General features: G+C 35.2%; 1 protein-coding gene across 1 annotated transcript; it reads right to left on the bottom strand.

The window, feature by feature from the left end:
• Nucleotides 1–4326: 4326 nt before the first annotated feature.
• LOC129573492 (uncharacterized) lies at nt 4327–6191 on the bottom strand. Its single transcript, XM_055454005.1, has 2 exons — nt 6164–6191; nt 4327–5345 (listed from the first exon to the last, which is right to left on the bottom strand). The coding sequence occupies exons 1-2, from the start codon at nt 6189–6191 to the stop codon at nt 4327–4329; spliced, it is 1047 nt and encodes a 348-aa protein (XP_055309980.1).
• Nucleotides 6192–11724: the final 5533 nt, after the last annotated feature.

Consider the following 11724-nt stretch of genomic DNA (forward strand, 5'->3'; position numbering starts at 1 on the left):
TTACAGCTCGACCCCTTTTTCAATTGATCGTCCCGATCACAATGATTCAATCAATTAATTTTTTTCAGAAGAATTCTTATCACTATTACAATGTTCAATTATTATTTCTTAATCCACAATATCAATTCGCAATCTTAATCACAATGTTTCTTTCAACTTAATAACACTTAATCTTAATAGCACTTGAATGCTTTGGTCCTCTTCACTTCGGAACCTTTTAAATTTGATTGTCCCAATCAAATGTGCAATTCAAAATGACTGAATTATGTGCGATATTTCCATAGGTGTTAATTTTTGTAATAATTATTCGTTTTTTTATTCACTTATTACTTTTGTCATATTTATTCATTTATTCGTTATTCGTTCTTATTCGCGAATAAGAACGAATAATTATTCATTTATTCGTGAATAAGTTGTAATAGTTATTACTTCTTACAACTTCTTTTTCAATTTTCATTCGTTTCCTTATTCGTTTCTTATTCACTTCTTATTCGTTTCTTATTCACTTCTTATTCGTTTCATATATTATTCAATTTTTATTACATTTCTTATTCGTTTCTTGCATGAATAAATGAATAATTATTCGTTCTTATTCGCGAGTAAGAACGAATAACGAATAAATGAATAATCACATAAAATGAATAAGTAATAAAATCTTTTATTACTTATTATTTATTCGTTACACCTATGGATATTTCAATGTAAAAATAAATTTCTTTCGGAATTAAAATTTGATCTGACTTAATCTAAAATTCATTTAACAAAATTTCTGAAACCAAAGTCAATTTAAAATTTGCTTAACTTGAAGTATGCCCGAATCAATAAAATGAATCTGAATGCAATACGAAATTTTCTTAACTAAAAAAAATAACATTTTTTAACCAAAAGTAACATTTCTGAATTATGTGCGTAAAATTTTCGGAATTAGAATTGAATCTGACTTAACTTAATTTACTTAACCAATTTCTGAAATAACTATTAATATAAATTCGCTTAACTGAAAAAAATAAAATGTCTGAATTAATGTTTGAATCACTTTCCTAATCAATTTAAAATGAATCTGAATGCAATCCGAAATTTTCTTAACTAACAAAAAAACATTTCTGAAAATTATTCTCAAGTCAATCTGAGAAAATTAAAATTATATCTTAAAAAATTCATCTGAACTGAAAGGAAAACAAATTAATTAACTGAATTTAATTATTACACGTCGAAATCTAATGATAATGTTGTTTCGAGCCTCTGTGTAATCGCTGAAAAAAAATGGACGACCACCACAGTTCCTAGGGAAATAATTCATAAGCTTGTCGAAATAATTTCTAATGAAATGATTTCTAACTAAATAATTATTAGAAATAAATACATCGAAATAATTCCTAGAAATTAATGTATTTATTATTGCATTAGAAATTATTACCAATTAATTGTGACTCTGTAAAACAACAACGAAATAATTTCTATCATTATTAGAAATAAATATGTTCAAAATAATTCATGACACATCTGAAAATAACATTTTTTATGATCATAAATGGTATTAGGGGGAGTATGTGTAGATTGACCCACTTTGTAAGTTGACCCACCCCGCGGATTTTGTATTTTGACCTACAAATCGTAAATTTGGCTAGTCTCAATCGATTTAGAAACATCAAAAACCAATATAAAAGTAGTTCCCAAGAGTGAATACGCTTCTAAAACGGCTCGGATCGGCTCATAAAAATTTTTTGCAAAAAAAAATCATTTTTATAAAAACTAAATTTTTTCGGACCATTATCAAGTAGACAATTTCAAAGATATCAGCAAAGCGAGTATAAGCTTTCTTTACTAGTTTTTCGTGTATTTTCATAATCCGAAGTCAGATCACACATATCATTACGTGGCAAAATTCTTTCCGTGCATATTGAAATGTCAACCAATTTTGTAAGTTGACCCATCCGAAAAAAAATCAGAAAAATGAGACAACTATTCAGCGTAAACACTCAATATACGAGATTCATTGAATTTTGATGATTTTCCAATCGTTTTCGGATTTGAAAACACGAAAAAATCGATGAAATATGAAAAAATAGAGAATATGTATTTTTTTACTATTTCTATATTTTTCTACATTTTTTCATTGTTTTTCGCAGTTGTAAAGAAGTTGTGGGAGCTGTATTTTTTGGAAAAAAGGCCCAAATTTTTCTTGCTCCTCTACTTCTGAATATTCACGAGAATATTCTCTATTTGCCAAGGAGAAAATGTGAGAAAAGGATTATTCTTGTGTCGAGTGGACACTGATTATGAAGAATAGACCTTAATAGATAGATTAAAGCATATCAAACAATATCCCGAAACATCGATCTTTCACAGCACCACTTGTTTCAGTCAATTCAATATCACCTAAGTAGAGGACGATTCACTTATTTTTTAAAAAGTCGAAAAATGGGTTGAGTCGTTCGGTGTGTCAAAATATCGTTATTTTTTAAGATGTGTATAAACAACAAACAGTTGTCACCTGACACAGTAGCCGTTTTATTCTTGTTTGTTTTTCTCTGTGCCCTACTATTTTGTACCACTGCTACGACCAATTCAACGTCGTCGTCGTCGACGCCTTCTTCTCCACCTCTCCGTCTCTTTCTCGTACCACGATCTACAATGAAATGGTGAATATTCAGAAGTAGAGGAGCAAGAAAAATTTGCAAATAACAATATTTTATTTATCTATAGTGTTCTCTTCATATAACGGTACCAATGAACATAACGCCATAAATATAATCAAAATCGTTTTCTTTTGCCTTAATTTTTTTTTCTTCTTACTTCTTTTCGGCTTTTTTAAGCTATATTTGGAATTTCAACTGATGTTGAGCAGTATCTGTGAATTCACCAAAAATTTCTTCAAAACTTTAAAGACCGAAGTCTATCTTTCTTCAGAAATCTCTGCTTACGTTATAAATGAACGGTACCTTACGAACACCAGAAAATGTGTCTTATTTTTCTTTTATTCATTCTGAATGATTTCATTGAATTTTCGTTTTTTCGCTTTATTTTCTTCTTCAACAAACCGTTTGTATTATCGATTATTAGAACTTTGTTGTCCAAAAAGTTCGTAGAAAATATTTACATACTATATCATTATCAATCTTTTTCCAAACAACGTGAATTTTATTTCTATTAACCCTTCAGTGCATACAACCGCCTATAGGCAGGCATCATTTGAAAAAGCCTTTGTGCGTCGTATCAAATTGCTTCAAATGGCATTTTTATTTGTTAAGGTATCCTCTACTATTTTTGTGTTTTTCAGTAATAAAAAATCTACCACAATCGGTCGATCAACAAAAATTTGACAAAATAAATCAATATCTTATCAAATTAGATATATGGTTGACACTTTTAAACAATGGATTTGATTGCTCTCTAATTAGGCGTATTCGCTTTTCTTAAGTAAAACATAGAAAATATAGGAATAAGAATATTTTTTTAAAATTGTTTTTGCCCCAAAATTAACCAAGTTAGAATACTCCCAGCTTTGGAGAAAAAAATTAATGCACTAGATGAAACAAAAAGATTGTCGACGTCAACTCTCCCTCTCTTTCTCGTACCACGATCTACAATGAATAGAGGTACAAAAGAGCAATTGTCACCATCGGCAAATAGAGAATATTCTCGTGAATATTCAGAAGTAGAGGAGCAAGGAATAAAACAGCAAAAAAAATTAACTTAGGCAGAGCCACATGGCCACAAATTCCATTGTGCTGCTCTGTCCCCATTAATCTCTTTTTTGCAGAGATTACTATGAGATATTTTTATTCATATGGGATAGAAATATCGCATAAAAATATCAGATATTTTTCATGCGTTGCGTTGTTGTAACGCATCTGCAGTACAAAATTCATATTCCCTCCTGGGAGCCAAGTCAATTTTGCTGAATTCAGCTCGGATCAGTATCAAATTCGACTTGGCTCCCAGGAGGGAATATGAATTTTGTACTGCAGATGCGTTACAACAACGCGACGCATGAAAAATATCTGATATTTTTATGCGATATTTCTATCCCATATGAATAAAAATATCTCATAGTAATCTCTGCTTTTTTGGCTGTTTTATTCCTTGCTCCAATTAATTTCTAGAAACTATTACGAATGTATTTATTTCTAATAATTAATTCACCAAATTTTGAAATTAGAAATTAATTCAACAAATTAGAAATTATTACTGATTAATGGGAAATAGTTCCTAGAAATTATTACAGCTAGAAATTATTACATAACCGTTATAAATTATTTCCCTAGGAACTGTGGTGGACACCCAAAAAAAAGTAAAAAAATTACGAAAATCTGAATTGGTTAGCTAGTTGCTCCACTCTGAATCGGAATCGTGCTGAACGGTGTTCTTTGTCAATCTGTACGGTCGGAATTGGTTGGCTGAACGGGCTCCACTGGTGCTCGCTTTCGATGGGCAATCCTTCAGAATATGTTGCAATGATCCACAATTGAAACAGGAACCTTTTACACGGCGCTTCTTGGTGCAATTTGCTGAGTAATGACCGTAATCTGAGCAATTAAAGCACTGAACATCCGATATGCTCTGATTTTGTGAGCCACTTGATGTGTTAGACAATTTCTGAATCGGTTTCTCACTTGGCTTACGATTCGGAACGGAGGTGTTGGTCGATTTGCCACTTGAAGCGGCTGTTTTGGTTGTTGAAGGGTCAAACTCGGAATTCGTTTCTGACAAAGTCACTTCCAAAAGGCTCAAATTCAATTTCGCAATCTCTTGCTGATGTTCAATTATCGACAATTCCTTGCATAAACGGTCAATTTTCGATGCGTACGACTTCAATTTGTCCTTCTCACTCTGAATGCATTGCTCAATATCGGAATCTTTCACATAATCTTGCTCGTGAATGCGTTGCTCATTATCGGAATCACTCTTAACGATTTGCTTCTGGGTTGCCTGAACAATCGACTGATTTTGGTCGTCATTCACAATTTGCGACCAACTTTGCTGAACATTTGCCGAAGATGTAACGGTTTTCACGGAAGCACTCATGATTGGCGTTTCAATAGCTGAAGTTTCGATGACGGTGGCAATATTCGTTTTGGCTGAATCAATGGCTTCACGGTTGACTAAAACTGAATTAATTTCGGTATCACTCTCGGAATTTGTAGCAACCGTCGATGAATTCGAAATCACACTTTCGCTTTCGGTTTTGTTGGCAATAATCGGAATGCTTTGACTCACAATCGTCGATGCGTTAGCTGAACTCTCAATCACGATATTGCTTTCATCGGCAACAATAGGAATGGGTTGACTCGTTGCAACCGTCAATGACTCGGCTGAACTCGTAACGGCAATTTGCTTTTCAACTCAAGAATTCGGAACACTTCTCATTTCGGAAGCAATTGAAACAACTTGGGTTTCGGCTGAAGAAATCGTAGCTGAAGACACTGCATCGGTGACACTACCGGCGGCTGAACTTTCAATCACAATTTGATTTTCATCGGAAGAAATCGGAATATTCTGGTTGACGCTTAAAAAGACTCTGCGAATCCGATGAAATTAACAGAACGGCTGAATACAATGATGAATGCACGTTGTTTGGGTTCAAAAGTAGTATCTGGAAAAATGACCATACCAACCTCTCGCGACACGACATACACAAATGATTTATACCAAAGAACATGAACCTAATTTTACTCTGAATTTTATTTTCGAATCAGTTAGCGGACGAGAGCGACTTTGAGCGTATATTCTAGCTATTTTTGCTGCCGGTTGATGCTTCGATTACTCGTCGTTGCTGTGGCTGCCTGGCTAGGCGCCAGCCTTTGTCGTTGTTGTTGTCTTGGGCCGTAATCCGTGCCTTCGGTTTGCTTTTCGATTTAACTCGGTAAAATTCCTTCGGCGGCTCGATGATTTACGTCTATCGATCGGCAATAATCGCTCAAGCTGATTGGGTAATACAAAAACCACTGACAATTGTGTCAGATTAGTTTAACTCTTTTCTACAATTGTAGAAGCCGTTAACGATTTTGTGCCAATTTGATCACTTACGGTATCACCTGGTCCCGTTTTGAAAAATGTGCTTCACACGTCCGACTGCTGTGGTGGTTAGCGTGAGAAGAACGAGAGCAGGTGACAGTTCGACACCGGTGATTTGACGTCGATAGCTCATTAATAATTTTACCTGCCGCTTCACGGCGCTCATAGCTCATTTTTATCGCAGTTTTAATTGTCTAATCTAGTACGATGCTTCGTGTCGCTCTCAATACATTTTGTTTGTTTACATTCATTGCATATATGTCCTGGCTCATGTCCCTCCCTTTTACATTTTATTTGTGCTCATTTTCTCTTGGCTCGTGTCGCTCTCTTGTTCACTTACATGCTATGACAATTTTATTAAATACTCAACAAAAATGAAAAGACGAATTTTCATGCCATAACAACGTGAACAATGTGTGTCCAATGTTCGTTCCTAAGCCAATTTCGACGATGCAATCAATTCAATTCTCAACGAAATCACTTCCAATTATCAACGCAAAAAAATAAATTGATGCCAATAAACTGAATAAACTGAATAATTCGGCTGAATAATTTTGCTCAATCCTGTTCGCAGAGTTGTAATGGTGAAAGTAATGAAAACGGAATGGTTGTGCTTATAATTATTGCGTCTTTATTGCTACTGCTCTCCTTCGCTGCTGTCTAATGAAATGAAACGGGTGAACTATTTGCCAGTGATATTTTGGACTTTGATTCGCAAAACCAAACTCCTACGAGCAGTGAAGGTTATTTTGGTGGGAATTCTCCTCAACTCCAAATCACACTTCCCCCGCAACGTCGCTGTTTTTCGCATATGTTGAATTTGGTTTCAAATTCTTTCGACGAACTGCTACCACCCCTTGCCAAAGAAGCTATGAATGCCGTGTATGAGAAGCTACGATCGCTCTGGAATAAAACGCACCGTAGTAGTCATTCAAAATCGATATGCAAACAAATTTTGGGATGTGTTCTACGAACACCTTGTGAAACAAGATGGAATTCAAAATTTGATGCTATTGCACAAATCCATGACATTAATATGTTGGAAACTGTTCAACCAGAAGGAACAAAAGTTAATGTACTAATTTCACAGCTCCGAAAAGAAGTAAAGTCAGCAGCACTGCTCCAAAACCTGACATCCACCGATATTGTTGTAATCGCCGAATACGTTAAAGCTATGGGTCCAGTTGCAAGAGCCTTAGACGTTCTACAAGGAGAACATAATTGCAGTCAAGGTTTTATTCTGCCCGTCCTAATTTCAATGAAGCATGCTATAGAAGAATACAGAACGAATTCACCCATTGGATCCGATTTTAAGGCAACAATGTTGAAAGTAATTGTGGGCTCTGATCGTAATCATGGTGAACTAAATAGCAAGAAGATTGGTCGATTTGAGAAGTATTTTGAGTTCACTGAACAAAATAAAGAACTTATTTTAGCATCACTAACAGTGCCAAAGTTCAAAGCAGATTTCATCTGTTCTGATGAAGATTTTATGTCAGCAAAACGTTTATTGGTTGCTGAATGTAATAAGTTCATCTATGTCCGACCAACTCTGACCGCTGAACCTGAACTGAACGAAGAACAAGACGATTTTTTTGTTTCTTTTGCATCGCGAAGACTTGCAAGAAGTACTTCGCTTGAAAGTGCAGAGAATGAAAACATAGGCAAAATTTGCATGGCTACAGTGATGGAATGAGTTGCTATGGAGCGTTCGGCGCATAAGAAACACGATGAACGGGCGATGTATAAGCGAACAACGCCGAAGTGCAAACAGCACGGCTGCACAACTGCTTTCTGTGCGACGGATTTTGTTGAGTAACACCATTTTCTCATACGAATAGTCAATATGGGTATCATATTAGAGGCCTTGGAACGGAGATGAAAAAAGGCCATCATGGTCGGCCATCGTGTTATAACACTTATTAGTATGAGGAAACCATGTTGAAAAAAACAATTTCGAAAAAAAAACACCAAACCGAAACATATCGGGCACTATGATGTAGGTCATGAAATGTAATAATTACTGTTTCTTTGTCATTTCAAATTGTCTTCTCCAAAATTGTTTCGATTTCTAATGATTTTAGATACAAGTTCTAAACTTCCATTGCACAAATACGCAAAAGTAAGGATTAATTATACAATCAATCCCGCATATAAAATAAATTTAAAAAGTAAAAGTTGATTGAAGCTCTACATTTCATGTAGTGCCTTTTACACCTTAGTTTGTTGTACAACAACAAACTGAAAATAATATATATGAGACAAAATAAGAGCGGAGCGGAGCGACGCGGCCTTGTTTAACTTTGAAACGACTTTGGAACAGAGTGTGTTTTGTACATACCGAGAAGATGTAAACATTTTCATATTCAGATAGCTTTGTCAATTGTACACCACTCAACACTTCAAGGGTGAAATATATTTACTTTTTGAATATTTACATTGAATTTGCAGTTTAATTTGCATGATCCAATTGGATTGTTTCTCAAACCATAGTGAAGGTAGTGAAGGACTGAATGTAAACCTCTAGCATTTTCGATGCGATCTATATGATGTGGAAACCAAAATTATCGACACGTGCACAGGTGGAATTGTAATTCCATTAATTGTTTGACATTGTTTTCTTGAAAAATGTGTGCGATAATATTTTGTGAGCTTTCATTAGAATTGTCTTTGTATGTGGATAAACTAATATCATTGTATTGCTGATGTGACTATACTTGAAAAGTATATAAGAAGATGCGCTCGATTCGTTTGTCAATCAAACAGTTCGTCAATTTTCTTCAATTGACACGTTCACAGTACGTTTTTGATAGTTCGAAGCTGGAAAAATGCTGGGTCAAAGATCTTTCACACTGCTGCTCGTTGGCTTGGTGGTATCGGAGGTGAGACGAAAATTTTAGTCTGAAATTTGTAATTTTAATTTTGCTTGGAGTTTTTTTCACTTGTAAATTTTGGATCGAATCTTTTACATTTTGTATGTACTTTTTATCGCATATTTTGGAAAAAAGACATACTTCAAGTGAAAAATCGGTCATTTTAGTCGAAATTTCGACAATTTTTGTATGGGAGGTACCTATAAATCGATTCTGATTGGCCTCAAACTTTCTGAGATTTCATTTTTTGGCGAAAAATAAGGATCTGAAAGTTTGAAGTCAATCCGAATCGATTTACAGGTACCTCCCATACAAAAATTGTTTCGAGGAAAATTCGACAAAAATTGAGGACCAAAACCAAACCTGTGAAGACACGATCAACGTGAAACATTCAGAATATTATTTTTTCTCCAAAAAATGAAACCTCAGAAAGTTTGAAGCCAATCGGAGTCGATTTACGGGTACCTCCCATACAAAATTGTCAAAAAATCAGTAATTTCAGTCGAAATTTCGATATTTTGTATGGGAGGTATTCGTCCAACTCTCCTATTCGTTTTTAATTTGACAACTGATATTGAGCGCAAACACCACCTAAATAATCTAAAGCTAATGACAGCACACGAACGGAAAAGTGTCTCAAAAATGTGTTTTCTGCGCGTTTCATGAGTTTTTATGATGATCTAAGCTAATTTTGTGAAAAAAGTTTTCGGGACCAATACCTATACTTTCCCTTGACACGGTGTGTATGGAAAAGTAAAAATGTCCATTTTAAATTTTTTCAATTGAAAAAAATCTTCCACTAAAAAAAACGAATGAAAAACAGTTGAAAACCATTACAATCTCATCCATTGATCCATTCCAATTTAATCACTTTGTTTCATTTGCACAGTTTCTGATCGTGGATGTGAGTGGAGCACCATCTGGGAGAAACGGTAAGATTGAAGCTCCATTTCTTTATCAAGTTTCACTCACACAGCACACTGCGTCACTGTATGCAACATTTTCTTCCGATTCACTTCACTGATCTTCTATTTTTTCAACTTCTAAAAAACGGAAAAGACATGAATGGAGATCTGCATAAAGCTGCTCAGACTGGTAATTTCGAGTATTTATGTTTTAAAAAAATGCTTTGTTCAATCTACTTCATTGGTCTGCATTATTTTTCAGGTAATGTGAAGGAAGCTCAAAAACTCATCGACGATGGAGCCGAAGTTGATATTGAAAATGATTCGAAGAATACACCTCTTCATTATGCCGCTTTCCATGGTAATTTTGAATACTTCTCATAAAATCTCGTGACACCATTCCCGAGTACAGCAATCGTGTAGTGTGTAAGTTATGTGTTCATGATTTATGGTAAGCCGAAAAAACCGATGTGCATCTGAATCACACCATATCGTGTGAGTGCTGGCTGTACTCACACATACACTCAGTACTTAGACGTACGGTAAGCGTTTATACGATATGGTGGGATTCAATTCAAGTGGATTTGACCTCTCCGATTTCGCTCAAACTTGGTGTATAAACTTGCTATGGCCAAAAACTCGCAAAGCCGAAAAATTAGGGTGACCTTCCCCACCTGATGAAAAATTAGCGTGGCCGATATTTTGCGAAAAAAATGACTATAGCACTTTTCTGACATTTTTACACTATGAAAAGTGTGGTATAAACTTTCAAAACTATAGTAAGTGATGGTAAAGTTTAAAACAAATTTTAGACCGATCCTTCTCAGACTTCTTTTTGACGAGGAATTCGAAAATGCAATCGTTTTTGGTCAAGAAGTAGGTGCACTGCCTTGATTTGGGCAGTTGTGGTGTGATTGTGCGATTTTTTCACCCTTTTTCGTCAATATCACCTCCCTAATGCCAATTCTGTGCCATATAAGAGAAACCTGTTATATGCTAAATAAAACTAGAGACCAGGTGCTACATTATAGCAAAAAAACCCGTACCTGCGCTGGTGCCTTAGAAGCAGTTAGAAATAATTGAATACTTGCAGGAACACGATTTTTTGAACGATCGACCTCGATTTGGGACAGAAGAGGCGGTTTTATGTAGTTGGAATGTTCTACGCGTAACTAGGCTTTTTTGCGAGCTTTCCGAATATTATCGTGGTTTAGTGGTAAAAGAGGGTTTCTGCCCTGTTATTGCTGTAAAATAGTGATTTTTGGTAATTTTTCGAAATTTTGAGCCTACCCTGCCCTTCCGAAGGGAAGGGAAGCCCCAATCGATATTTTTCGATTCTCTAGAGTCTGCTGAGCATTCCATCAGAACATATTACCAGCGTCAGACCACCTATTCGGTGTGAAAAAAAATTATATAGTCGAAAAACCATGGAAAAAATGGCAAATCTTGACCTCCCAGAATTTTATTCTGAAAAAAGTACAGGGAAGTTCGGTTAATTGAAGAACCCGAGGTGGGCCGACTTTTAAGCCAAAAAAAAAGAAAAAAAATTTCTATCTGACTTTTTCCACTTTTTATACTTTGAACCCACTTTTCTAAGCCCGAATGGGCCCCGATGGGTCGGTCGTAGATAATTTTTTGTAGCCCCATCCATTATCTAAATTTTTGGCGCTGCGATTTTTTGGCCATAGCAAGTTTATACACCAAGTTTGAGCGCAATCGGAGAGGTCCAATCCACTTTTTGTTACACTTGGTGTGGAATCGTCGATTACACGATTGCTGTGCTCCGGAATGGTGTCCATATACGTTTCTACACCTTAAAAATGCTGTCTACGAGATTTTATGAGTTGTTTTCACTAGATAAAAGATTGATTTGATCTTATTTATCGATCAAAATTATTTTTCAGGTCATAAAAATGTCGCTAAACTTC

Source organism: Sitodiplosis mosellana, unplaced genomic scaffold (assembly GCF_009176505.1).
Source record: "Sitodiplosis mosellana isolate CC-2019 unplaced genomic scaffold, AAFC_SMos_1.0 Smas_scaffold_6090, whole genome shotgun sequence".
NCBI classification, from domain to species: Eukaryota; Metazoa; Arthropoda; class Insecta; order Diptera; family Cecidomyiidae; genus Sitodiplosis; species Sitodiplosis mosellana.

Coding starts and splice junctions, on each gene's coding strand:
- LOC129573492 (XM_055454005.1), bottom strand. CDS start 6,191: ATGAGCTATGAGCGCCGTGAAGCGGCAG. Junction 5,346..6,163: donor TGAGCGCCGTGAAGCGGCAG/GTAAAATTATTA, acceptor CGAATTCTTGAG/TTGAAAAGCAAATTGCCGTT.